A 27,185-nucleotide genomic window follows, 5' to 3' on the forward strand; every position below is an offset into this window, starting at 1 on the left:
ACCTGTTCCTATGCAGTTGGAGGTGCAAAGCCAACCAAAATTCTTCCCCTCAGGAGAGGAGGAGAGACACATTCCATTGAACAATTTTAAGCAGGCAAAATTGTTTCTGCCCCTCCAACTCTTCCTGCCCCAAAACCCTCCTTTTATACTATAAATTTTTTTGCTTTCTCCAATGAGATGGAATAATCACATGCTGTAGATGGGGTTTGGCAACTTTGGTCATACATATATTACATGTCTCTTGTTCTTCCTCATTTGCATTCCAAAGGGCATGGAAGTTAAATACGTCGATTAGAGTGTCACTTACTTTTGGTCAGAATTTATAGCTAACACAAGAGATAAAATTAACACTTTGGCCCCCCTCCAATATCTGAGGCAGCCTTTGCTGTCTGATCTTTTCCAGAAAGTTTTTGTGTGCCTTTTCTTCTCATCATATCAGATTTACAACAAGGCTCACTTTTCAGGGTGAAGGGAGAGTGAGGACAACGAGCGGTACACAGGCGCAGGTGCTCCTCTGTGCCTCACTGAAACATCACAGGGCTGTGAGACCACTTTGCCCCTGCATCCTTTGGTTGTGAGACCTTGCTCGAGCCAGGTGTAAGGGCAGCAGAGAGCCCATCTCATGTTATCCTCAACCAGCCTCATAAATTCCACACCAACTTAAAGCAATGCTGTACAACTCTGACCATTTTCCACACTGTTAGAGGCAGATTCCCTCAGGTGGGAGGTAGCCTGACCATCTCTCCATCCTGTCCCTCTGAAGGGCTGCAGAGCCTTCTGGGGCGTCAGCCAGTCCTCCCAACTTCATGCTGTCAGTGAACTGAGGAGGCATCTGCCCCTTCCCCCAAGTCATTGATGAACAAGTTAAATTATACTGGGGCCTTGGCAGTATTGAACCTTGGCAGACAACTACTAGTGACAAGCCTAGTTAAGGCCTAGGGGCTGTTCAGCCAGGACATGAAATACTTAGGAGAGACCTTTTTGAAGCCTTCCATAAGGCTTCTAAAGGGCGCTTATGAGAAACAAATCTTTACTTGGGTAGATGGTGATAAAAGAATGAGGAAGAGTTTTAAACTGAAAGAGCTTTCAAGTAGATGTTAGGAAGAAATTCTTTACTCTGAGAGTCATGAGGCACTGGAACAGACTACCTAGAGAAGATCCAGGTGCTCCATCCCTTGATGTGTTCAAGGCCAGGTTGGATGGGACCCTGAACAACGTGACCTAGAGGGTGACATCCCTGCCCATGGGGTGGAGGTGAGAGCTAGATGATCTTTTAAGTCCTTCCCAACCCAAAGCATTCTATTATTCTATGATTCTCTGAAATTCTAAGGCTGGTGGAACATTTTTCTGGGACAGATTCGAGGTGTCTGAGAAGAGGACAACATCCTTGGGAAGGGCCAGGCTGAACAATTTGGGTTTTTATGTGTGTGCTCAGTAGGCAAGTCTGATATAAGTGTAATAGGTAGGTAGATTAAAAAGGTTTTTTTAGATTGAGTATTTTTTGTTCTTTCTATGCTGTTCCTGCTGTGGTTTAGCTTGTCAGTAAATTTAACACCCTCTGTGGTAGTGAGTTAAAGAACGACCATTGGATGTGCTGAATGAGTAATTTCCTCCTCCCAGTCATTTAATGCTTTGTCCGCCTGAAAGGCTTTATAACATTTCTGTCTCTATTTATTTCATTTTCAGGTCTAATCTGCAAAGGCAGTATGTTGCTGTTTCCAGTCCTTCTTGCAACTTCATTTTGGTCCTGTAAGACCTTTTTCCTCCCCTCTCTCCTTCCTGTCTACAGTGAACATAGGCCTGGTACCAAACTCCAGGAGTTTCTCCCCTCACGCAATTTCTCTGCTTTCACTTCCAGGTGTAGACACGCAGTCAGTACCAGTGCAGACCCCAGAGCTGCAGAAGCAAATGAAGGGCACATCTACCAGCATGTCATGTCGACTGGACAAAAGCGAAGTGTACGTGCACTGGTACAGGCAGCTTCCTGGAGAGCAGCCAAAGAGGATCCTGTACCTGTCTAGAGGGACACCTGTTTTTGATGACAGCAAAGATAAAATTAGATTTCAAGTTCGGAATGATCCTACTCAGCCTGTATATGGTCTCATCATAAGTTCTGTAACTCCAAAGGATTCTGGTATTTATTACTGTGCGTACTGGTTTTACCACAGCATTAGTTGGGCAAAGATAAGCCTTACAAAAAGACTCTTTGTACTCTGAACCGCAAGCTGTGAGCTGTAAAAAAGCTGTGAACTCTTCTTTATTCCACCCCTTTCATGATTTTCTGCAGCAGGAGAGGAAAAACAACAGTCTTATGAAAACTGTTAAATATCTGATGTTGACAATCAGTATATCATTTCAGTATGCAGATTTATCTGCAACATCCAGAAAGTGAAGCCTGCCTGTCACTTTAAGATAAATATATGAAATATTGCTCTTAAAATGAAGGCTGGATTTTACTTAAAGCACTCACCTGACAGTGAACACAGTCTGTCTCTGTGTGTGAATTATAGATTTCTCTTCTCAGCTAAAATCCTAGCAAGCAGAGCAACATTTCTTCATCCCTCAGTATTTTCTCTTGAAAAAAAGACAGGAATAGGAAGGAAGGGGGGAAGACCAGCTGATCTTTCACATCCTCCTTCATATTTTTCTTTTGCCTCCCTTCAGTCACTAAAAAGTCCTACAACAGCCCAGAAAACCTAATTTTATTGTCACAATTCCTCATTTGATATGTCCAAGGCATAAATTGATGTTTTCAGCCATGAGCTATGCTGCAGACAAGCAGAGACTCTCCAAGCTTTTTGTTTAAGTGCACTGAGTTTCAGAAATCAGATTCTACAAAGACTGGTTCCACGAAAACTGACATTTTCCTTAAAGCTGGGTCAAAACACTGAGATAATTTTACGTCTTACATTTTCTGAATTGGAGCGCATATGTTCAGTATCCTTTAAAAATGAGCACAAATACCTCCACAGTGATGGACTTGTATTTCTACAGGCTCTGAACATTTTTTTTTCCTTGAGTTTCTATGTGGTTTGAGTATATAACATCTTGCTATGGATGTTTATGTCCTCTTCAACTATTTGAAAAATATATTGTAGTACATGGGACCTCAGATGTTAACTTCAGTCAACCTGCCTTTTGTCATTGTATTGTTGGATCTGAGAATTTCTCACAATCAATCTAGGAGGTTTCAGGAGTGAGTTGGCAGCAATCTCCTGACATAGATGATTGGGCAGCCAATAAGGACCTCATTGTGGATGGAAAGGTCAGGGCAGTCTTGACTGCAGTGACTATGAGCCGGTGGCATTCAGACTCCTGAGAGAAGGAAGCAGGGCAAAAGGCAGAACCTCAGCCCAGGACTTCAGGAGAGCAGACTTTAAAGTTCTTCAGAGATCCACTTGGAAGCATCACACTGGATACAACCCTGGAGAGAAATGTCCAGAAATAACAGCTGATATCTAATAATCTTTTCCAAGTTCAAGAAAGGTCCAGTCTGACACCTAGAAAATCAAGTAGAGGCAGCAGGAGTACCTCAAGAGTGAGCAAAAAGCTGCTGACTTTATTTTGCCATAAAAATGAAGTATAAAAGAGGTGGAATCAGGGGCAGGTGATCCTGGAGAAGTATGGAGCTGCTGCCCAACCATGTAGGAATGGGCTTAGGAAAGGAATAAACTAGCTAAAATTGAATTTGGTGTATGATGTAGAGGGGAACAAGAAAGGATTCTACAGATACAGCAGCAGCAAAAGAAAAAGGGAAAGCTTCTGGAAGTGGCGAAGAAACTGGTGGTGTATGACATGAGAAAACCTGAGGTACTGAGTATTTCCTTTGCCTTAGCAAATTCTTATTCTTACCCATAAGAATAGCCTTCAGATATCCCAGGCCCCTGAGATCAGGTGGAAAGTTTGGAGCAAGAAAGACATAGCCTTTGGTGAAGGAGGATCAGGCTAGTGAGCACTTAAACTGCGCACACCTAAATCCATGGTGCCTGATGTAATGTACCCACAAGTGCTGAGGCAGCTGGCCAATGCCTTTGCAAAGACACTCTTACCTTTGGAAGGTCACAACAATCTGCACAGGTACCTGAAGACCAGAAGAAACCAAATGTCACTCCTATTATCAAGAAAGAGAAAAAGGAAAACCTAGGGAACTACAGTCAGGTTAGCCCTATCTCAGTGTGGTAAGGTGATAGTGCCACTAATCCTGGAAACCATTTACAGACAGGAAGGTGAAGAAGGTGATCAGGATTAGTCAGCATTTATATACAAGGAGGAATTATTTAGATACCTTCAGATAACAAAGCTCTTTGCAAAATAGGTTTTGGCCATCAGTAGCAAGTCTATTAGGCAATAATTTGAACCTGGAAAGGTCTTTTGTAAAACAATATTCCAGCCACTGCATGTGTCTTCTTGGTATAGGCACTATCATGTTTGGCTAGTAATTATTCCTACTTGGAGACTTACTGGGTTAGAAAGCTTACAGTACAAATAACAGTGTCTGTAAATTTGGCATTTAATCATTTGTGATCCAGTCACTGACATATTCCTTTACTCTTCATCTGGAATTGGGTGCCTGACAGATTTCTGCTTTGTGATCAGAAGAATAGCAATATACTGCTACTGTTTCATACATGGTAGTTTTTGGCAACAGCAGCTTGATTTCAGGTCCTCAACGTACAATAGCCAATGCAGTTTTCACTCTGATTAGCTATAGTTGCCCACGCAGGAGACTGCTGCTATAAGTGATCTCTTCCTTCACTCTCCCTCCCTACACCTCAGGGTGGCCTGGCAGAAAATTAAACAGGTCTTCCCACATTTATTTATTGGGAAGAGGGCGATTTTTTCCATTGCCACCACACAGAGGCAGTTGTCTCTCTTTGCCTCACCCTCCTCAGGGCTCTGCATTCACATGCACCTTTCCAAAGCACTTAGCAACGTGATTACCACCAGCGTGCTGTATGTGGTCATGTGCCAGCAGGAGGGAGAACAAAGCAACCCATCTTCACTCCCATCGACCAACAGCCCAGGCTCACCAGTCACAGGGGAGACCTCACAGCATCAGACCCATTCACTAAGATGTCTCTCTGCAACGGCTGTTGACAACAGCTGTTCTCTTTTATTTTCCAGCCTTTTCTCCAAGAAATGTTTGCATCTAAGTTAAGCTATGAAACTGAAATCCTGTGACTGTGTATTTCCTCCCGTGCCCCAAATCAAAGCAAGGGCAAGTCCCCACAGTTGAGCTTCTGCAGTCACTGCAGTCACTGCAGGTTGATGGTCTTCAGCTTTGTGGAGGGCAGTACCAGCACAGGGGCACCCTGGGCGCTTCTGCACCTTGCATCTAGGTGACTAAGCTGAAGCAGCAAAAGGCAGTCTTCACCTGCTCTGACACTGTGCACCTCTCTGCATCCCTCAGGTGAGGTACTCACTGCCCACCAGGGTAACCTCCAGGCTAAAACCTTCACTCCACATGGACGATGGAACATGTCCATATCTGGACATGCTCTTGCTTGCAACCTTTTCTCAGTCGCTTTGACTAGGGTTTTATAGGGCCACAACCTTTAAATTTTATCAATATTTCCCATATTTACTTGAAAAGCAGACAGGACTACAGCCTTCTTTCCAATTTTAATATTTGGTAGCTTGGAGAGGGTTTTCTGTAAAGACTGCTTCACACAGAAGATTTCGTCTGCTTGCACACAGAAGATTCGTCACGAAGACCATTCAAGAGAGCCACCTCCTCTTTCTATACAACACAGTTCCCATTTAGAGTCCCTTTCATCCTCCTCTGAATTTCACTGAGAGCAAAGCGTGACAAGCAAACATGCTGCTGCTGGCAGTGCTTGTGGCCACAGCCTCTTGGTCTTGTAAGTACTGCCTTATTTTCCTACCTTTCCTTGCAGGCACCCATGGCTTTGCTAACAGGCATCTTTCCAAATCCCTGAATTCCAGCTAATGAAAAATTTCTCCTTTTCTCTTTCCTAGATGGATTTGCACAGGAAATTCCCATGCAGAGTCCGATATCCATCACCAAGTTCCAAAAAAGTGCACGGATGACATGTGAAATTCAAACATTAGTGGCAAATTTTGATAGCACCGTCATACACTGGTATAAGCAGAAAGCGGGTGAAGCTCCTGGGAGGCTTCTGTTTGTTTCAGGAGACAAAGTTACCACTGAAAGTAGCTTTCAAGCAAACAGATACATAGTTGAAAGAAGTTCTCTCCAGAAGCGATGCGTTCTTACAATAAAAGATGTAATTCCAGATGATGCTGCTACTTACTACTGTGCCTACTGGGATCCTCACTGTGATAGAAACACAGATCATCAAGGCAAAAAACCACCCACAACGTCTGAACCACAAGGCTGTAACTGTGCCACTTCACCAGTATTTTCACTACATCTGAGTAAGCTGCTGAAAGGCCCAACCTTTTTCTGCTACTCCAAAAGAGTGGGTAACCCCACATAAATGTCCTTCTCAAAGGACTTTATAAAAAGTCTGGTTTATCATTAACACTCCTGTCTTCAACACACATCTACTATTTCAAGGGCAAAAGAAGTCTTCACTGCCTTAAAACTTAGCATATAAGTACTGGACACTTATCTGTTCCTTTGGTGCTGTTTACACAGCCATGACATAATTCTGGTAGACTTTAGGGGGGCAAACAGAGAAGCAGTAATCTTCTAGTCTGGCCACTTTTCTCCCATAGAAAGAGTAGGCAGAAAACAAATACAGTGTGCTGAAGGAAGTACCTCGGTGGTGGGAATGATATGCTTGCACTGCCAAGCACTTTTGAGAAAAAGTTTCCCCATGTAATCTTCCCTGCTGTACATGAAAGCAACTATAAGCTGTTAGAAAAACTGTAAGCCCTGTCTACCCTAATTCAGCTACCACAAAATTCCATGCAGACCAGTTTAAATTAGAGATTTAAAGTGTCTTACCTACCAGAGCTGATGATGTGCTACTTACAACCATTATCTTCCTCCATTTCATGTTAAGACCAATAGAATTGTCATGTTTTAGGAATGGTATTCCCCAGTTGTGTTCCCACTGAATCACTCCAAACCTTGTGTTGCTCCCTCACTCCTACTTCCCTTTCCCCCTCCCACCTGCAGTGAGCTAGAGAGGAGAACAGAAGGCACGAAAGGAAAAGATCATGGTTTGACATAAGAACAATTTACTGGAAACAGCAATGCAATGGGAAAAGGAACAGTAACAGCAGCAATACCAATGAGATTGTACAAGAAAGAGGCAAATGATTCATGCACAAGAACTCACCACACAGAGCCATGTAAAACACAAACCACTGCCATGATATCCCTGCCAATAGAGACCCTCTTTTCCCCTGCTCCCAGCAGTGACAAAAGGTGGTATAGAATACAGGTGCCCCTCCCGATTACTGCAAAAATTAACCCTGTCTTCATCAAAAACAGGACATAAAGCCACTCTTTATTTATACCATCTACATCATAGTCAGATCCTACACCTTCCAGATATGTGCATATATACACATATCTATATAAATACAAAAGTGTGAATATAATTTCTATAGTCAATGGCCATCCCTCCAAGATGTTTGTTGAGTTCATTTAGTCCATGACTGTGAGTTCTATCTGTCCTAGGTGTCTTCCAGGGCAGGAGGTCTGGTGTGCTGTTCGGTGGTTGCAAGCTGCATCAGGAGCTCACAATTGTTGTTTTTGGAGCAGTCCATGCTTATTGTCCATGATGGTTATGGCATACAGTGGCAGTGTCATTCAGCAACTGATATTATGCAATTCAACATTACAGACTGTTCTTACCCAAAAATCAAATCCCCTTGAGGAACAAATTGCATTTCCCTGTCCCTCTACATTACCCACCATGTGCACCCAGGTCCTTCACCAAAAACAGTCCCATTGATGGCTTTGCCTTTGCTTGAGGCAGGAGTAATCCAAACTGTCTACTCTAACATACATTCCTTATATGCACCATGGGGACTTTATTCCCTTCTCTGTTGTGTGGAGGCTTTGATGGGGCAGGGCAAGCTCAATTAGTAGAGCCTCTAGTGTTAACTTACTAGGTGGCCTCTGGCAAACATAGATCCCAATGGTTGAAAGTCCTATTGCTTTTAATATGGTTTTTAATACTCCATTGTACCATTCAATTCCCAGAGGCTGGTGCATGAGAGATAATGTGATATACTCACTCAATGCTGTGCTCCCTGGCCCAGGTGTCTATGAGGCCATTTTTAGAATGAGTCCCATTGTCTGACTCATTTCTTTCTGAGATGCCACATAACCACGGAACTTGCTTTTCAAGGCCCAAGACAATGGCCTTGTCGGTGGCATGAGGCATAGGGTATGTCTCCAGTCATCCAGAGGTTCCTTCTACCATTGTAAGAACGTAGCACTTGCCTCGGTGGGTTTGCAGGAGTGCAATACAATCAATTTGCCAGACCTCCCCATATTTATATTTTGCCCATGGCTCCCCATAGCACAGAGGCTTCACCCTCTTGACTTTCTTGATTGCAGCACATGTTTCCCAGTTGTGGATAATCTGGAAGATAATGTCCATGATTAGGTCCACCCCTTGATCAAGGGGTGGTCCACCCGTTGATCTGTATGTTGCATCTCTTCCCGGATACCTGAGGTGCCATGGGCTCATTGAGCTGGAAATAATTCATCCTTGCCAGTCAAGATCCATCTCAGACACTTTAATTTTGGCAGCCCATTCCACTTGTCTGTTGTTGTGACCAGCTCTTGGGCACTTGTGCATCTACATGATGTACTTCTCCAACCAGCTTCTCTACCTGGCCAGTGATATCTTGCCACAGTTCAGCAGCCCAGGTGCATTTACCTCTGCACTTCCAATTATTCTTTTTGCATCTCTCAATCCACCCCCACAGAACATTTGCTATCATCCATGAGTCAGTGTAGGTAGAGCACTGACCATTTCTCTCATTCAGTGAAATCTAAATCCAGCTAGACAGCTTTCAGCTCTGCATACAGACTTGATGCACCTTGTCCCTCAATAACTTCTGTGGCTTACCATGTGGGACTCCATACATCAGCTTTCCATTATCAGTGTATCCCTACAATACAGCAGAAGCCATCAGTAAAGAGATCGCTTTCATTTTCTGATAGATGATTATGTGGTGGAGCCTCTTCCTCCTCTTCTGCTTAAACTTCCTTTACTGTGTTGCCCCACACAATAATGCCACCAATGCACTGCAAGTATTCTGCAGACACACTGCTTTACAGTACAGTCTGTGTCAGTCCATGGCAAATAGAGGGGCTCTTTCCACCCCTGGGGCAGTCCATTCCAGGTGTACTGGACATGCCTCCAGGTGAAAGCAAACAGTGGCCTTCATTCTGCTACTAAAGGAATGGAGAAAAGCATATTAGCAATGTCCACGGTGGCACCACTTTTCTGCCTTGGACTCCAGTTCATACTGAAGTTCCAGCAGGTCTGTCACAGCAGCACTCAGTGGTGGTGTGACTTTGTCCATACCACTGTCAGTCTCCACTCTCCATTGGACTTACACACTGGCCATATGGGGCTATTAAGTGGGTGAGTGAATCTTGCTGACCACTCCCTGGCTCTTCAGTTCATGAATTGTCTCATGGATGTGGGTCACAGAGTCCCGGTTGGTGCGATATTGTTGATGATGTACTGTTGTGGATGTGATCCGTACCTGTCGTTCTTCCACCCTCAGCAGTCCCACAGCAGAAGGGTCCTCAGAGAGACCAGGCAAAGTATTCAGTTGCCTAATTTCCTCTGTTTCCACAGCAGCTATCCCAAAAGACCAACAGTGCCCTCTTGGGTCCTTGAAATACTCTATCCCAAGGTAATCTCTGCCAAGGACACATGGGACCTCTGGACCAATCAGAATAGGATCTTTTTGCCCTTTGTACCTAGTAAGGCTCACCTCAGCTTCCAGTACTGTCAGCTGTTGGGATCCCCCTGTCACAACAGTAATAGAGATAGATTCTGCCCCTACAGATCTTGACGGCATCAGGGCAAATTGTGTTCCGGTGTCAACTAAAGCCTTACACTCTTGTGTTGGGCCATTGGATTCATACAGTCCAATAGATCTGATTGTCCCTTTACTCCACCTGGCTAGAGGTGCCTCTAGTTCTGGTTACAGTACTGATTTCTCAGTTCTTGTAAACATGAACTGGAGGTCCCTTCAAGAGGATCAGAAGCAACATCAGCCCTCCTATTTTTTTCTGAGGACTTGCCCACTGTAAACTGGAGGGACATTTATCCTTAAAAAATTTCCTGCAGAGGTTGTCCTGGGTAAAAGCTGAAAAAGAGGTGTGGAGCTTCTAACACTGTTTAATTCCATACCATTCACATCATGGTGGGAGCTTGGTTGCAGCAGGAAATGCTGAACCGTCAGAACCTGGAAGCAGCCAGTCTCACCTTGGCTATGGGAAAGAATAAACTGTTCCCTGTTGGGGGTTAGGTTTGTTCCTTCTTTCTCTAAAGGATTTTTTCCCCACAAGTTACCAAGGAGACCAAGTGTTGGATACTTGAGAGTACTTAACCGAAACAAAGAGGTGGACAAAGTTTGAAGGGGGAGATAACTGCAGGTAAAGGGCAGAGCTTGAGGCAGCTGCCAGCTCTTCTTTTTTTGGCGTTCAGGGAGAAAGAACGGCTGGGCTGTTGCTGGCTGGAGGAGTTTCACTGTGGCCAAAGGGATCCAGTCCTGGAAAATCTACTATCACCGGTTTGGCCTGAATCCTGAGCCTCCTCTGCCACCCGCGGGAGCTGGGCCAGCTCTGCCTCGCCTTCGGCTTCTTCGGCGCTGCTCCTCTTGCTACAGTGTGACCCTACACCCCTTGGCTGCTGGGACATCCTGCTCCTGCCTGCCGGGACACCCTGCCATCCCAGCTACTAGCCTGGGACTTTCCACTGTTTCAGCTTGGTGCTCTGAGGATCCTGCAGGGGCACTGAGACCAAACTGCCCTGGGTTTTGTGAAACAAAGCCCTCAAAGTTCTTGGTACTGTTTTCTTTTGTTATTAATGCTGTAGTTGTTTGGGGTTTTTTTTTTGTTTGTTTGTTTGCTTGCTTTGTAATACATACTAGTAAAGAACTGCTATTCCTATTTCCCAAATCTTTGCCTATGAGCCTCTGATTGTAAATTTATAATTGGAAAAAAAAAAGGGGGGGGGGGGGGATTTACACTCTCCATTCCAAAGAAAACTCCAGCTTTTACCTGGCAGATACCTGTCTTCCCAAACCAAGACATTCCCTTAAATACATAGCCATTGGAAACTCAAAAGGGGTAAATGCTGCTACTGCCACAGCTGCTGCTACTGTTGCTGTTAATTCTTCACCCCAGTGCAAGCTGCAATGCCCACTGAGACCACCACAGGGACAACCACGGCCCTGGGGAGAGAGAGACCCCTGCACTGGGACCTCTGCTGCAACTGATGGAGCCAGTGTTTTTCAGCAGCATAGCTCCCATTCAGACTACCTTCCCAGGTGCCATGTGGCCCAGTGCACGGGAGGAGGGGCTAGGCCTCACTTTCTTTCTTGTCTCAGGTTGTGTAGGGTCATGCTTGGTGAATAACCTTCTGTATGTAAATCACATTTGTTTTGTGTACTTCAATATAGTTACTGTTAATTTTTCTTATTTCATTCATGTTTTTTCTCAAGTAAATGGTTCTTAACTCAGAATCTCTGCTTTTAGTCTCTCCTAAGAGGGGGTTGGGGGGGGAAAGAGAAGCTTAAACGGGATTTAGTTTTCCAGCTGTTTTTTTTTAAACCAGCACACGTACTTGTGCTGCTAGAGCAGAGGTTCTTCCTCGTGTCCTCTCTGTGGTCATACAGGTAAAACCACCTCTAGGTTACCTTGCGGTATGTACCTCTCTTTTGAGCAGGGGGGTGCATGCTCCCAATAGAAGAGACTCTGGTCCATACTGGCAGGACATCAGACATTTCCTCTTTAACATGCTTGAATCTTTTGAGTCCGTCTGAAGTCTTGGGCAGTGGTTTCCACAGCCAAGGCATAGGTTCGTAAGGAGGAAGAAAGATGAGCTTATTGTCGGAGTTGGCAGAAAGAAACATTGGAGCAATATTTCTTCTTCTTTCATTGACATCAATGAAAAAGATGCCAAAGGGTTGGTGTACGATGGTGGCAAGCTCCATACAAACTTCTGCCACATACATTGTGTACACTGGATAAGGGACTGCTTGTTATTTGAACCCTACAGATTACCTGCAACAGAGCTAATTCACTCAGTTACTGGATACCTTTTTTCACGGCATTCCACCTACTTTGGTACCCTATTGGATCATCTTTGAGAGGATGAAAGGATCCTTTCCCTTCCGCTTGACAGGAGTCTCCTCCAGAGGCTGAAATTTTCAATCTTCTTTCCAATCCCCTTGCCAATGCCCAGATCCCAGAACAAGGATCTCAGCTGCTTGGGTGAACTACCATCTACTGTCATTTTGTGGGCCACAATTTCACAGCATCAGAGCAGGCAGGTCACCAGGGGCTCTCCTGACTGGCAGCTGAAATCTTTTCACATATCTCGCACCTCACTGGGATAGGGATTAGGTGTTTATCTCTAGTCTTGTCTCTTCCTCCTGTTGTGAGGGCCCTATTCTTCACCCTCACTAAACAAACTGATTTTGTCTTGGATTTCTTCTTCTGTACTAGCATGGGTTGTTCCTCTCATTCAGCTGCAGTTTGAGTGGCCACAGTGCTTGTTGACCTGTTTTCCTCCTCTTCCCCCTGAGGGTGCTGTCTAGTTTTGAACTGTGTCCAGTAAAAAGTAGGCAGGGGACATTGCAGTAAGCTACACCTCTGCCAGGGTCCTGTAGATGTTCAGGGGTGAACATCCACAACATTGGAGCAGAGTAATCCTTCAAAAGCTGGCCCATTTTCTCTTATATTTCATGGCACTCATGACTATCCACCCTCAAGTTAGATCTCTGAATAACCTCCCTATAAATCTCTGTCCTGACTCTAAACTTTGTGTGGACCACACTGAGGGGACCTGGCAGACTTTGCGGAAAGAACATGTTTTCTTTAACATCCAAGGGAAATTCAAAATTCTTACAAGCTGTTGTAACAAGCCTGAAGCTGGAAAAGGGGGTGAAAATCTTGGGAAAATTGTCCTCTCCTTTTCCTTCCAAAAAATGGCTATGATTATTAGTAGACCCCCAAAGGTTGTGCCCAAGGTAAGGGTAAGAGAGAAACACTGAATACACATCTGAAATGTCCCTCATTGATCTTGATGTTGTCATGTCACTAGCTAATATCCCCCAATACATCAACAAAGCAACCATGATCCTTCTCCCTGCTCTCCAAAAGAGCACTGCAAGGATCACATACACGAATATATATAGGGTTAGGTACGATAACCACATGAACAGAAAAAGCAAAATTGTAACCAGTGGCTCCATACTTAATAAATGCCTGGATGAAATTTGTTTTCAACTGGCTCTGGACAGAACTGTTTTTATCTCAACATTTCATACTCCATTTGGACACAAATTAAGGCTGTCATGGTTTAGGAATGGTACTCCCCAGTGTAGTGCTCCCACTGAAACTCTTCAAACCATGTTACACTTGCTTGCTCCCCCTCCTCCCTTGTGAAGGGTTGGAGAGGAGAATTGAAGGCACAGAAGGTAAAAATCATGGGTTGAGATAAGAACAATTTACTGGAAACAGCAAAGAGATAAGAAAGCAACAATAACAGGAACAATTTTAATAATGAAGTGTGCAACACAAAATACAATTCCCACGTGATTGCTTGAAACTGGCATTAGCTGACTGCTCCCTCCAGCCTGGAACCAGCATTACCCAACTGCTCCCTCTTCCACATGTACTTGATCAGAAGGAACCCCTTCTCCCCCAGAAGAGACTCCCTTCCCCCCCATCCAGCAATAAGGTGAGGTGATGTAGAATAACTTGTGTGTCCTAGCCATGCACTCTCCTGTCTACTGCAAAAATTACCCTGTCTGGCCAGAGCCGAGGTAGGTGGTTTCCTTCACTGCATGTCTAAGACCATGGCAGGAAAAACACATTCAGCATCATTCTGTCTTTATCACTCCTGCCCTTAATTTGTGGTTGTGAATAGGATGTTTCTGCCCAGAAGACTTCAAAGTAGACCACTTGGGTTTTTACACCTACTTCAGCTGTCATACCTTCACCCTCTAGTTCCTCCCTCTTACCACAAACAGTAATTTCTCAACATAATTTTGCAGTCAGTATGCCACAAGATTGAACTAGAACAGAAGTGCTCTAACTCAGTTTATTTTAAATGCCAAACTAAGCATGCAGGCTGTTTGATTGACAGTACTAGTGACTCCTCTGATGTTATCTTGGACTGTTTTATAAAAAAACCTGCACAAGGAAAAGCCTCCTTCTCCCAGCAGTTAGTATATAAAAAGCTGCCAGTGAGCTGCTGTAGCAAAGCCTGGAGTGGTTTCAGAGATGGGCAGACAATAACCACCTACTTGGGGCAAGATAATGCAACATGCAGCACAGAGACACCTTCATAATTCTTTTGGTGCTGGCTCTCCTTCCTTTCCCTCTTCTGTGTTCAGACAATAAAAAATTAACTCCATGCTAGTAGTACTTGATGTCATGTAATTGCAGGTAAAGAGCTCCTTTGTTAAAGAGCAGGATTTTCACCTGAAGGTATGTGCTCTTTTTACATGCAGAACTCCGTGTTCTTATTTGCTGTCTAAAATCAAAAAACCCCCATAATCTAATTCTAAGACATTAAGTGGTGGGGTTATCTAACAAATCTTTTAAATTTCAGGAAAGAGATTTTCTCTGAAGGGTAGTAGCTATTGGCTGAATATCCAGATGCACATCTGAAATTCCTGATGACCTCCCAGCAGTCAAGGACCAGGTCTTCATGCAGACTCCCGTGGATGATTGGGAAAAATTGAGATTTGCTTCATCAATGGTATATCAAGAGAGCATGCTAGCTTATTGCAAAGTCAAAACATAGTGTGGAGCACCTGGATCAAATACTTTGGCACGGGAACAAAGCTTATAGTCTCTGGTAAGTACCATTATCATTGAACTGATTTTCACAAAATCATTCATGTTCTCAGACAATCAAGATGAAAGACTGTGAGGAAAATTAATTTCTCCTGATAAATCGTGCCCCAGTGGGGTAGGTAGGTTTAAATATTGGGATGGCTTCATCCTGCTCTAGGAAACAAAAGTGAACTGCTTGAAAGTTAACTCCCAGAACAGCATGTGAGAAATGAAAAAGGTTCTTATTGACAGAGGTGGTCTGGTCTAAATTGATTGGGAAGAAAAATTCCCTGAGTATAATAAATTTCTAGTTCCTGGACCTACTGAAATCAACTGGTTTACTTTTGCATTTGTATTATTTTTAATTGTGGTGAAGCTATGCAATCAAAAGGATGAATTCTGTTTTCAGTATAAAGCATATAGCAATGCCTACAGTATGTTACTCAGAAACTACATGTCATTATTAAGGTGGCTATAATTAAGTAAAATTGCAAACTGCTGAGAAGAGTTACAGAGTAATTTAAAATGTTTTTATCCATGCCTCTGACCAAAAATTTTCAGAACTTTTTACTCGCTACAAAAATTAAAGTATTTCTAGAAATGGCGTTCTAGTCAATGTTGAAAATTCAGCTATAGCACTCAGTAAGATTTATCACCGGCCTGTAAATCAGAGAGACTTTTTCTGTAGCCTATGAAAGAGAAGTGCAGTGCAGGAGATATTGATAAGCATTATCAGACTGTGGGATCCTGACGTCAAAATATTTGGAAGTGGAACTGAACTTAGGGTTTCAGGTAAGTACAAAATATAAAACTTGACTACTTCTGAAATACTTTTCCGTACAGCTAGATATTGCCTGGCATTAAGTGCTCTGCTATTTTCATTCTCCCTAATTCTAACTATTCTGAATACTTTGCAGGATTTTCCCCTTAAACTGCAATTCCATTTGCATTTGCAGAACACAATGAAATTGTTCTGTTTTTATGCATGAAATGGGGGAAACACATCAGCTATTGCAGCAGAGACCTGTAACTTATCTCATTATGATTTTATATATAAAAATAAATTTAAATATGGCAAAGACAGAATTTGGAGAACAGAAAAATGTTTTTATCTCTAAGTATGCACATTTGAACCTTGTGATATTCTTAATTCATTCTGAAAATAGTATGTCCAAACTCTGTGTCACACATATTCTTTGAAAAGCAAAACATTATTCTTTAGGACTGTATCTGACTATGAATGAAAATGAGAGAGTTATCTGAGATATTCCCAGACCAGTAAGTTGCACCTTTTAAGATAGGCAGAGTTGGAAGGCTGCACTCTCTTCTTAGCTTTTGCAGAAACTGCTTATTATCAGGTATTACTGCTATTCAAAATATTTTGCTTCAAGTAAACACTAGGTGCTGTGATACTTGCCTGTAGTTTGGCTCAGCTAAGCATCTGAGATGAAAATAGTTTGCCTAATTTTGAGCAGCTGAAAATGGTGTATCTTTTTAGTGGGAATTTTGATTCCAATCAATGCAGTTTTGCTTCATGTTACTGGTAACAAAAATATTGGTCAGTAGTCTCATGCTCCTCAGATCTCTGCATAATGTTCACCAGTTCTAGGTATGATCTTATGGCGGTATATTAGGAGCAAATCGCTTTGCCAACATCTGATCAAATAAATCTTATGGTGATGCTGCCTGTTTCCAGAAAGCAGAGATAGAGCCAAATCTGCACCGTCCACCTAAACTTTCAGAAGACTCAAATTAGTTGAGATGAATCCTGTTCATTTAACAACTTACATGCCCTCAAATAATTCCACATTTTTTCCTTTTTTAATTTTTAACTTTTGTTTACTTTAGGTGACTGCTCTTTTTTTACTTTCCTGGGGTCTAAAAACTGATTAAACAGCAAATCTGATTTTCTTTAAAGGGTACTTTTACCCATGCAAACTCAACTGAGCCTCACTGATATTATAAAGGCTTTACTCACTGTGACTGGTTATTACAACAAGGTGTTTGGCTCAGGTACAAAACTTGTTGTCTCAGGTAAGTTGTATGTTGTAAGTTGTATGTATCTTGTTCATACAATAAGCTATAGCAGCTTGGAGTGGTCGTATAGATGAGTATTATACTATCTTGGGGGTCACTCAGCCCACTTAGATCTTCAGTCAGCACCATTCCTAGTGCAGGATTTTACTCCCCATCTCACCATTCCTACATTTGTCCTTGTGGCATTTGCAATGCAGTGGTTTAGGATCACAAACATGCCTAAAAAGAGGCTATTTCAAGCCACTTTTGATCATAGTTCTCCTAGAAATCTAGTGGAAAATGGTCTGTAATAGTTTTCAGAGACCTCATTCTTTCCTCCAGCTGTACTGAAGGAATTAGCAGGGAATCAAGCAGTTGAGAATTAAGCAGGAAAAAAGAAAACCTCTTTCTAATACAGATACAAAGAGCAGTATGAAATGGACATTGCAAAAAATCTTTTAGAATTAAGCTACTTTGAATTAAGCAGGAAAAAAGAAAACCTCTTTCTAATACAGATACAAAGAGCAGTATGAAATGGACATTGCAAAAAATCTTTTTGAATTAGGCTACAAAAAGTGAAAAACTTATTCATATTATTTTGTCACATACACAACACTTTGGTATTAGAAATAAATTAGTACCTCCAAATGTTCTTCTCATTACTTAATAACAACTTAACAAATTAATTAATTATTCAGTATTAATTATGGTGAAATACTGCTTAATAATTGCATAATGAAGAAGTGATCCTTTTTTTGCCTTTCTTGCAGAGACATTTATTTTAATGGAAATTGGCAGAAAATTTTTTTTCCCCACTTCCCACATGTGCTTTAAATGCCATAGTCCTGAAGTGAACAACTATACAAATACAAGACAGAGGATGTACTGCTAGCAAATGTTTTAAGCCTGGTTAATACATAAACCTATAGTAACATATCAGGCAAAGATTGGTTTAATGATTTATGCCAGAAGAACCAAGTAAATCATACCTATAATTCAATGGAAAAATCTGTGGCATGATAAGCATATTGTTTTTAGTGGAAACCCCTACCTACCTAATCAGGTAATTGCCATGTTTTTCCTATATACAGTTTAAAATAAATTATTTTCAAGCATCACTAATTCTGTAGGATTTTGTCTTTATGAGGCCAAGGTTTTTGACTCATTATTAGAGTAAAAGGGCTGTAGTTACCTCACACTGAAGAAATTAAAATCATTAAGAAATTGAGAAAAACAGGACTTAGGATAAAGGGTCTTTGTGAATAGCAGCATTAACTGAGATTGAATACAAATATCCTACTTTCACAAAGCCAAATCAAGAGAATCTTATTATTCATGTTATAGCTGTTAAATCAGGTACATTTCTGGCCAAAAGCATAGAATCATAGAATGGCTTGGGTTGAAAGAGACCTTAAAGATCATCTAGTTTAAATCCCAGCGCTGTGGCCAGGGACCCTTTCCACTACATGAGGTTGCTCAGGGCTCCATCCAAAGTGGCCTTAAACACTTCCAGGAATGGGGCATCCATAACTTTTCTGGACTCTCTGTTCCAGTGTCTCACCACCCTCACAGTAAAGAATTTCTTCCTAAGATTTAATCTAACCCTACTATACTTCAGTGTGAAGCCATTCCCCCTTGTCCTGTCACTACATGCTCTTGTTAAAAAGTCTCACCATCTTTCTTGTAGGCTCCCTTCAGGTACTGGAATGGAGCAGTTAGATGACCCCAAAGCCTTCCCTTCTCCAGGCTGAACAATGCCAGTTCTCTCAGTCTTTCCTCACAGGAGGGGTCTGATTGATGTGTGGCCACCTCTGCACTTGTTCCAACAGGTCAATATCTGTCCTGTGCTGATGACCCCAGAGCTGGACTCCGCACTCCAGGTGGGGTCTCACCAGAGCAAAGTAGAGGGGCAGAATCCCCTCCCTTGCCTTGCTAGTCATGGTGGTTTTGATGCAGCCCAGGGCACATTTGGCTTTCTGGGCTGCAAATGCACATGGCTGGGTCATGTCCAGCCTCTCATCCACCAGCACCCCCAGGTTCTTCTCCCCAAGGCTGCTCTCAATCTGTTCATCCCTCAGCCTTGTGTTGATACCAGGGGTTGCCCCCACCCAGATGCAGCAGCTACCACTTGATCTTGCTAAACCTTATGAAATTCTCATGGATCCAATTCTTGAGCTTGTCCAGGTCTCTTTGTATGTCATCCCATCCTTTAGATGGCTGTTTCTGTTAGGGAATGTACCAGTGTGAGAGGGTATTTTGTATTTGGTTCCGGCGCAAAACTCATTGTCTCCAGTAAGTTTTTCACAGTCTTATGTTTTTAAAAGTTTTGTAATGGGAAAGCTTTGCAAAGAAGGCTGACAGCTCTTCAAGGTATCTGGAAAGGCTCACCATAGGTCAGGACGATACTGTATCGTTACCAGTTATAATCCCTGAAGTCGCTGCCAAGCAGGACAAGAATGTTGTTTATGAGCTGAGTGTGCTAAGTGCCTTCAGGTCCCACTGGCTTGAAGTGGAACAGAGGAGCTTTGAGTGTCAGTACAAAATTACTCCATTTTGTGGGATCATCCAAGTAGTGAGAACTAAAATTTCAATTTAAAGACACAGTGACCTTACTTATAAATCTTATTTATAGATACTTATAAAGAAACCATAGGGGAGTTTAATTAAGAAAACTTTTGACAGCTAATCTATATACACATGTATTTTGAACTTATTTTTTTAATAGCTCATCGGTTATGAACCTATCTCCAGGATTTTGTTTAAACAATGTTTACAGCCTCACTGCATTGTCTCATGAGAGAAAACACAAATGTTAGCTTAAGAAATATCTGCTCATACCTATTTTTTATTTTAAAAAGGAATATCTATATACCTCTTAAAACCTGCCTTAGAAAACTGTTTAACAAGGTAAACCACATTTTCCAATGTTTAGCTAAATCAAAACTGACTGACGAGTGCAAGTTCATTACTTTAGAATTCTTCAGAAAGAATCAGATAATTTGCCCAGGAGAGCCAGTGTAAACTGTCTTGACTTCTTTGTCAAAGACTTTGCGAATCAACCTGAAAATACATCAAAACCTACAGCAAATTCTACAGGTTTCCATCCTTTTATTTCAGAAACATGCATACAAAGATTTTTTCTCACATTAAAAGATGTAGGGTAGGTAGGTAGGTGAATAGATAGATAGACAAATAGATAGACAGACAGACAGAAGCAAAACTTAATTTTTCCATTCTCCACTGTCATCCATTTACCCATATAGGTACATTAGACACTTCAATACACGCACACAGCTGCAATTATTCAAGCAATGTGTTTTCTCAGTATTGTGGTACAATTTAAGTGTTTCATGTAAGCTATATACCTAGGGTGTTTTTCCAGTAAATGGAATGACATTGGCAACTCCAGAGGTGGAAATCATAACAGAAATCTCTAAAATGAGTTGGATGAACTAACAGTTGGAAGAATCTCTCTCACCTCTCAATTTAGACTTGATATCCTAAGAGAATGACAAACTAAGCTATTATATGTACTGAAATTAGTTAGAACAACTTACTAAACGTTGAAAATCTAAAAGAAACCTCTACAATAGTAATGAAGCTTTGCAGAGTGCAATGTCACTGGGACAAGAACTACTTCATGATCCTGTGAACATATACAACTCTGGAACAAATGCGTAATTTTAAAAATTACTTTTATCTTCCATCCTTGGGAAGACTGATACATAAAGATAAAATAACTCCTAAATTAATGTTAGAGACCTATAAAGTTGTCAGCAATTTTATTTCTGGTACAACAGAACTCAGTCCACATTGCCATTTTAATGACATCTCTAAAATGAAGGAAATTATTAATATAAGGAAGGTAGACACCCTTTTGAAGGTAGACGGGTCCTCTTTCTCTTTAAACACCAAATTTGAAATACTTCAAAGAATCAGTAAGTTGTTTCAGGGAGAATGCAATGTAGAAGATTTCTCTAGAACAGCCAAATCATTCACAGAGAAGTGGAAGTTTTTTGGCAAAAATGCGTTTTCTAGTAATGTGTTTTCTCCCAATACATTAAAACTGCACCAATCAGTCAGACCACAACTTAAACCCCATGCATCTACTTGCTCAAATTCGGTGGCAGAGATTTACATAGGAATTCAACTGAAAAAGTGGGATAAGGGAACACCTAAAATGCCTCTGCTGCCTTAAAAGATAGTTTTAAGCAGTACTTTCTGTGTAACAAAAGTGAGTTTTGAAAATTATTCACCCTTCAATTGCAGTTAAGCATAGACAGAAATTGTTGCCTGTGAGCACTGCCTATGCACTCACTGCAGAAGCTCACATTTACATAAATCAGACCCTTAAATTTACTATCCACTTAAATAATATCAAAACATATCTCAGTGTGGACAAAATCTTCATGAATTTGTCTCCTCCTAATCCAGAGAGCATGCAGGCTTAACCCAGAGAGGCAAATGAAATGGAGAGTATGTCAAATAGGCTTGTGGAAGCAGCTCACTTTTAATTTAAAAAATATTAATATATATTCATACTGAGCATGTTTCCCAAAGCACAACATCTATGCAGACAACTCTGGCTGGATACGCTGTTTAGATGTGAAAATGTTATCCATCTATAACATGTTCTGCTATGGTTTAGTTTCGGTTTTTCATTTTCAGATGTGTTAATTCAAGCATTTTAACAGATCTAGTATGGCAGAAAGGGATTGCCAACCTTTGGTGTCTAGGGAATTTTGTAATTCCATTTTTCTATCTTGATAAAAATCTTCACCTGGAAAATACATGGAATGCCCTAAAAACAAAGCAGTCATTGTTGTCTTCTCTTCCCTCGCCCCCTAAAAAAAATCACAAAATTAATAATGACTTTTAAAAAATTAATAGATATAGCAGATGTTCATTATGTAGCAGTGGGGACTTTTACTGGGGACATAAGACTGTTAAGATTTTAAAGGTAGGTGGTCTATGTTTAATATTCTGTGGACAAAATTTTAATGTACTTTTTTTGCATAAATATTGTAAAGCAATATTAAATTCCTCTTATTGAATAAATTAAGCTTGTTCAGGAAATATTACTATTATTTAATAATTGTCAGAGACTTGAACAGGCAAATACACTTTCTGACAGCAGTACTACTTGGAAGGTTATGGGATAAAGCCACCTTAAGATTTCTAACTCAGTTTCAAGGGAGATTAATAGCTATTGATATATTCAACAGTATTCAACAGTATTCCAATTTCTTATTATTTCTCAAAAGGACAAGCATATTAATATTTATTGATAAGGCATTTATTATGTTGCTCTTCAGAATTTGTATTTTTGGCTGTTTATTTGCTGTACACTACTGATCTCCCAACTCTCTGTTTCGTTAATTTCCTTCCTCCAATAACTCATCCAGACAAAGGAAGTTCACCACCAGCAAACTCTGAAATCCTGCAGAAGAAACATGAAAATCAGATAGTATACGTTTGCCTTATTGAGAAATTCTACCCCGAAGTTATTAGGGTGACATGGACTGATGATGAAAAGGAAGTAACACACAAGGTAGTAAAAGGTGACCCTTGGCAGCCCACAAAAGAGGATGAATACTCAATTGCCAGTTGGTTAACTGTGCCAGCAGAGAATGAAGACAAGAAATACTACTGCAAATATGAGCATGAAGAGGAAAAGGCTTCACTGCCAACACAAGGTATATTCCACATGTTAAAATTTTAATTTGATGTACTATTATAAACATCATTTTTCTTTACAATAAAATTACAGTAATAGTGATGTAATTTCTTTCTATTACTGATGAAGACATCTGTACTCCTAGGCACAATAGCTAAACTACAGAACTGGAGAAACTACCCAAAGTTTTCCCAGGAAAGTAACTCAGCCTGTGTTATGGTCCCCAAATAAGCATCCCATTGTAATGGAAAAATCATAGTTATTTTAAAGTAATGAATCTCATCAGGTGTAATCTAGCTCAGCTCCAACAGGTCTGCACTGAAATGTCTGTTACTTTCCATCTTACAGAAGTTTCTGGAAATAGTATTATCTCTCATAGCTTACAGGTGTAAGTCCCTCCGACATCCCTTAACATTATCACAGGTACAAAAAACTAAGGAGTTAAATATGAGATTACTGAGGATGTAAAACAAGTTTAAAAATATTACTTATCCACAATCCAGAAATAGTAAGTTAATAACCATGTATAAAAATAAGATTTCATTTATAATTGTGGAAAGATTGACTATGCAAAGGCAAATCTGAAAGAAAATGCAACTTTAATGAAAAAGTAACTTGTACTCAATGCAAATTGCTTAAATCATCGGTAAGAAAAGAAGTCTAAATTGGTTTAGATTAATCTTCTCTCCATACCTACCTTTGCTTAACTTGCTATAAATTAACCTAATTCCAGTGAGTGAGAGCATGGCCATAAACAACAACTGCATTTCAACCTTCAAAATATATTCTGACAAAAATATACTTTTAGTTTATGTCGATGGAGGATGTATTTAGAGATGCAATATAAAGGTCTAACTTTTGTATCAGTGCATACAAACAACATAAACAAGAACAAACTCAAATTTGCTACTTCAAGAACAAAAAGGATGTATTTTACAGAAAAAAACAGCACCAAGATTCCCAGGAGGAAAGTAAAGATCATACACTCCTCAGTATTATTCATTGCTGTTGAACAAACACGAACATATTGACATATTAACTGAAGTCTCTTCCAACCTGAATTATTCTGCGTTTCTGATAACAGTAGGTTGTCAAGGCAAATGGACTTCAGCTTCTTCACTGACAAGGTCAGGTGGTCAAACTGATTCCTGCTCCAAATAAAAGAGACTTTGCCAAGGAACAGCCTAATGAATGCATTCCTGAAAGGGCAAAGATACATCTCCCACTTCTGGGAACAAATATCCAGCCACTTCTTTGAGCATCTCTTCTCTTCAAATTCTCTCTGCAAAAGAATCCTACAAATTAATATCTGCTTTGCAGACTAATCTTCAGGCTCAGTTTTTTTATTTAATACTAACTTCCCATTTTCCCAGCCTTGTTCCTGTACTGCCTCTTTTTTCCCCTATTTCTCAATTCATCTTTGTTAAAATTAAAGAAAACCCTAACTGAGGCATTTAAACTCTCTTTCCAGTAGATTCTGTGAAGACTGCTCCCCAGGAAGAGGACTGCAAAACAGTTTTTAATAGAGGTAATTTAGTGCTTTAAAATGTGGGAAAGTGATGCATGTCATGCAAGAGCTAGATACTGCTACATATGATCTGAACATCACAAAAATCATCTTTCTTCATAGGATACAGGAAATCTTTCAAGTCTGGGGTCAGCAACTCAAAAACCTTGCAGTGCTACTCTGAACTAACTTCTTATAAGGGGCTCTCCTACCTTTCTCAGGTAGCTTTATTAAGATGCTACAGGTGCTGTTTGGGCTACTAGATTATTAGCCTGCATTAAGCACCACTTTTTAAACACTTGGAATAGTTAAACACTTCAGCTGATGCTACATCGGCCTAGAAATTGTCCAGAACACTGGACAAAGAATGTTTTTTGACTTAATGATATTTAGGAAGAATCATGAGCAGTTATCCTCAAGAAATACAACACAAAAGGATTTAAACAAACATCATACTAGTCGTGAAAGCACTACAGTTATGCTCTTGTCTTTACAAGGAATAATAACCCAGTGACACTGAGAGTCAGTTTAGTGCTAAGAAACACACTAGGTCTAGAACTCATTAGCAGTACAAACCCATTTAAAGAACAGAACAGATCTTGTACGTGTTTATGCTGTGCAGAAATGTAATTGCAGCAGTAAACTGACTACATTGTTCCATTTCTATTCATTTTTTAGGATGCTATACAACATTGACATTAAACAAGACTTTCCTGTCTTATATTTGTTACAGATCAGTTAATGCACAGGACAGCATATTTAGTATATATCATCCTTCTTCTGAAGAGCTCCATGTACTATCTAATCGTACTCTTCTTCATCTACCGAATGTGGGCTTCAACCAAGCACCAAGGAAAGAAAGTATAAATGCTGTTTTAAGGAAGGGATATTAATTGATCTTCAATTTACTTTGCCATATGCTTATCCAAATAGACTCCCCTGCTCTTGGTGTTATATTTAACACACACACACACACAAAAATCCCAAATAATTTTCTGGTATTAGTGCATAAAGGCTCATTTTGCTTTTCTGCTAGTGTTTTTATAAAAGTCTGGTTTTCCTATTTTTTTTTCTGAATAATGAATGAAGATAGGCAATAGGAATAATGCATTTTAATCCAAATCCATTTTGCAAAATGAACAAGGTAGCTATGTCAAAAGTAGCTCTGCATCCAGAAGTTTAGGGGTATAACAGCGATTTTGACATATAAAGCACAGATGTGTTTTGTCACCGCATTTAGGCTTAATTAGGAGCATTGCTGTGCAGTAAATTCACAGGTTTGGGTCATTTTTACTTTCAGTGATTTGTTGGAACTCTCATGTATCCGACAAATCAGGAATTAATTATTCTGAAGTGGTGTGCTTTAAGAGACAATTAAACAAAACTTCAAAAAGTAAACAGAAGAAATTTGAATGAAGAAATCAGGTGAGAATAAAAGTAATTCTAAGGTGAACATGTGCAGAAATTGAAGAAATCCACCACCACTGTGACATGGTCTGAAAATCTGTACATTGTTATTTAAAAAAACCCAAAAACAATCACAATGATCATGAACATCACCTTGTTTAAAGGCACCTTTTAAAATTGAGCAAAACTGCAAATGTGAAGCTCTGATAAAATATTTTCACAAAGGAAGAAAAATTCTAGAGATTTTGAACTCTTAATCTCCCAGTTCCACAAATCCTTTCAAATTTATGTGGAAAAAATTGGGGTAAATCACTTGCTTGGTTTCGGGCAAAACACTGCCCTAGGTTTTGGAGATATGTCCCTGCAGCATTTACATTCACTGTGTTTGTAATGATGATCGCAATAAAAACTTTCCTCCAGTTGTCTTTATGAGGCCTGTGTTTGTTCTCCAGCATTTCCACAGCGTGTACAAAGGTGATTAATTTCTCTATTCATATAAATTTCTCACTTTTTTCTCATAAAACATCACTTTTCTGCTTTTCAATGTGTTGATAGGAACACTTTCACATAGAACAATAAATACTGGTTTGTTAAATATTTTCTGTTATAAAACAGAAGGCTAAGCTTTGTAAAACAGTTAAGCCAAGCCAAGGGGAAACGTTGCTACAACAGGACTACCTCCTACAGCTCACGCCATTGTAAGGGAAAGAAAACATACCAGGCTGAGTTCTAACAACCACAGCTATTTTACTAATGGCATACCTTACAAGCTATGTTAGAATCTGCATATTGAAGCCAATGCAACTAATTACTGCCTTCAATGTCATGTTACTCTTCAGTGGGAAGAAATGTGATTTCTAGTCTTCAGTCAAACTCTGTTTGAGAAATACTTTGTATCCCATGCTATTATTTGTTAAGGTTTGGTTCCAGCCAAGGTGAAATAAAACAGTTACAAAGGTATTTTCGGAATGTAGTAACTGTAGATTTCAGCAGCATCATGGATTTTACCTGGATCTCCTCTACCTCTGCTAGACAAATGCTTGACTGCCTTAAGAACCCAAGATCTCTCACTATATGATCCCTGAATCTACTCTTTGTGTCTCCTACACAAAACTGAAAGATATTGTTCATGCAGTTCAGAAAATCAGAGAGAAAACATAGCAAACCTCTTTCCTACAGGCAACCCTAAACCATCACCTCTCAGTTTCAGGGGATTTTCAAATGCTTGGTTGCAGATTTTACACCTTTCAACAGCTCAAATGTGCCGGAAGATTTTTATAGAAACACATACTACTTCTATTAAGAATTTAATTCTCATTTATGTCAAATAAGGGCAGAAGTGGATTTTTAAGGCTTCTGTGTGCTGAGGCATTTGTTTACAGGAAGGTTTGGTTATGTAGTGGAAAAACCCTATAAACTGAACCAGTCATAACTGGTTCAGAGGAGGTGGTCTGTGATGAGAATGGGTGATTAGCTGAGGACAGTTAGACCACAGCCTTTTAACACAGTCGGCTGCTAAACCATTTCCTTTAAATACAAATAACAAAGTTACAAAATCCCACATGCTTAAGTTACTTGTGAATACCACGGTGAAA

The 27,185-nt window shown here is 40.5% G+C and overlaps 1 protein-coding gene and 1 long non-coding RNA gene across 5 annotated transcripts; both read left to right on the forward strand.

Annotated features, from left to right (window-relative positions):
• The first annotated feature begins 1,671 nt into the window (after positions 1-1,671).
• On the forward strand, positions 1,672-26,019 carry LOC136293986 (T cell receptor gamma constant 1). Of its 3 annotated transcripts, XM_066191262.1 has the most exons (6): positions 5,796-5,861; positions 5,980-6,294; positions 16,973-17,017; positions 22,405-22,695; positions 24,148-24,204; positions 24,917-26,019. In XM_066191262.1, exons 1-6 carry the CDS (start codon positions 5,819-5,821, stop codon positions 25,048-25,050), a joined length of 885 nt encoding a protein of 294 aa, XP_066047359.1. In that variant the 5' UTR covers positions 5,796-5,818; the 3' UTR covers positions 25,051-26,019. The 3 variants fall into 3 exon arrangements, with proteins under 3 accessions (XP_066047342.1, XP_066047349.1, XP_066047359.1); XM_066191245.1 differs by lacking the exons at positions 5,796-5,861; positions 5,980-6,294; positions 16,973-17,017 and adding exons at positions 1,672-1,749; positions 1,859-2,146; XM_066191252.1 differs by lacking the exons at positions 5,796-5,861; positions 5,980-6,294; positions 16,973-17,017 and adding exons at positions 1,672-1,749; positions 1,859-2,146 and having other exon boundaries at positions 24,151-24,204.
• On the forward strand, positions 14,380-16,907 carry LOC136294001 (uncharacterized). Of its 2 annotated transcripts, none has more exons than XR_010722284.1 (3): positions 14,380-14,632; positions 14,757-15,005; positions 16,832-16,907. It is a non-coding gene; the product is annotated as an uncharacterized lncRNA (long non-coding RNA). The 2 variants fall into 2 exon arrangements; XR_010722285.1 differs by lacking the exon at positions 16,832-16,907 and adding an exon at positions 15,672-15,757.
• Positions 26,020-27,185: the final 1,166 nt, after the last annotated feature.

This window comes from Chamaea fasciata, unplaced genomic scaffold, assembly GCF_029207755.1.
Source record: "Chamaea fasciata isolate MVZ Bird 193981 ecotype frontalis unplaced genomic scaffold, bChaFas1.0.hap1 SCAF_1, whole genome shotgun sequence".
NCBI lineage: Eukaryota > Metazoa > Chordata > Aves > Passeriformes > Sylviidae > Chamaea > Chamaea fasciata.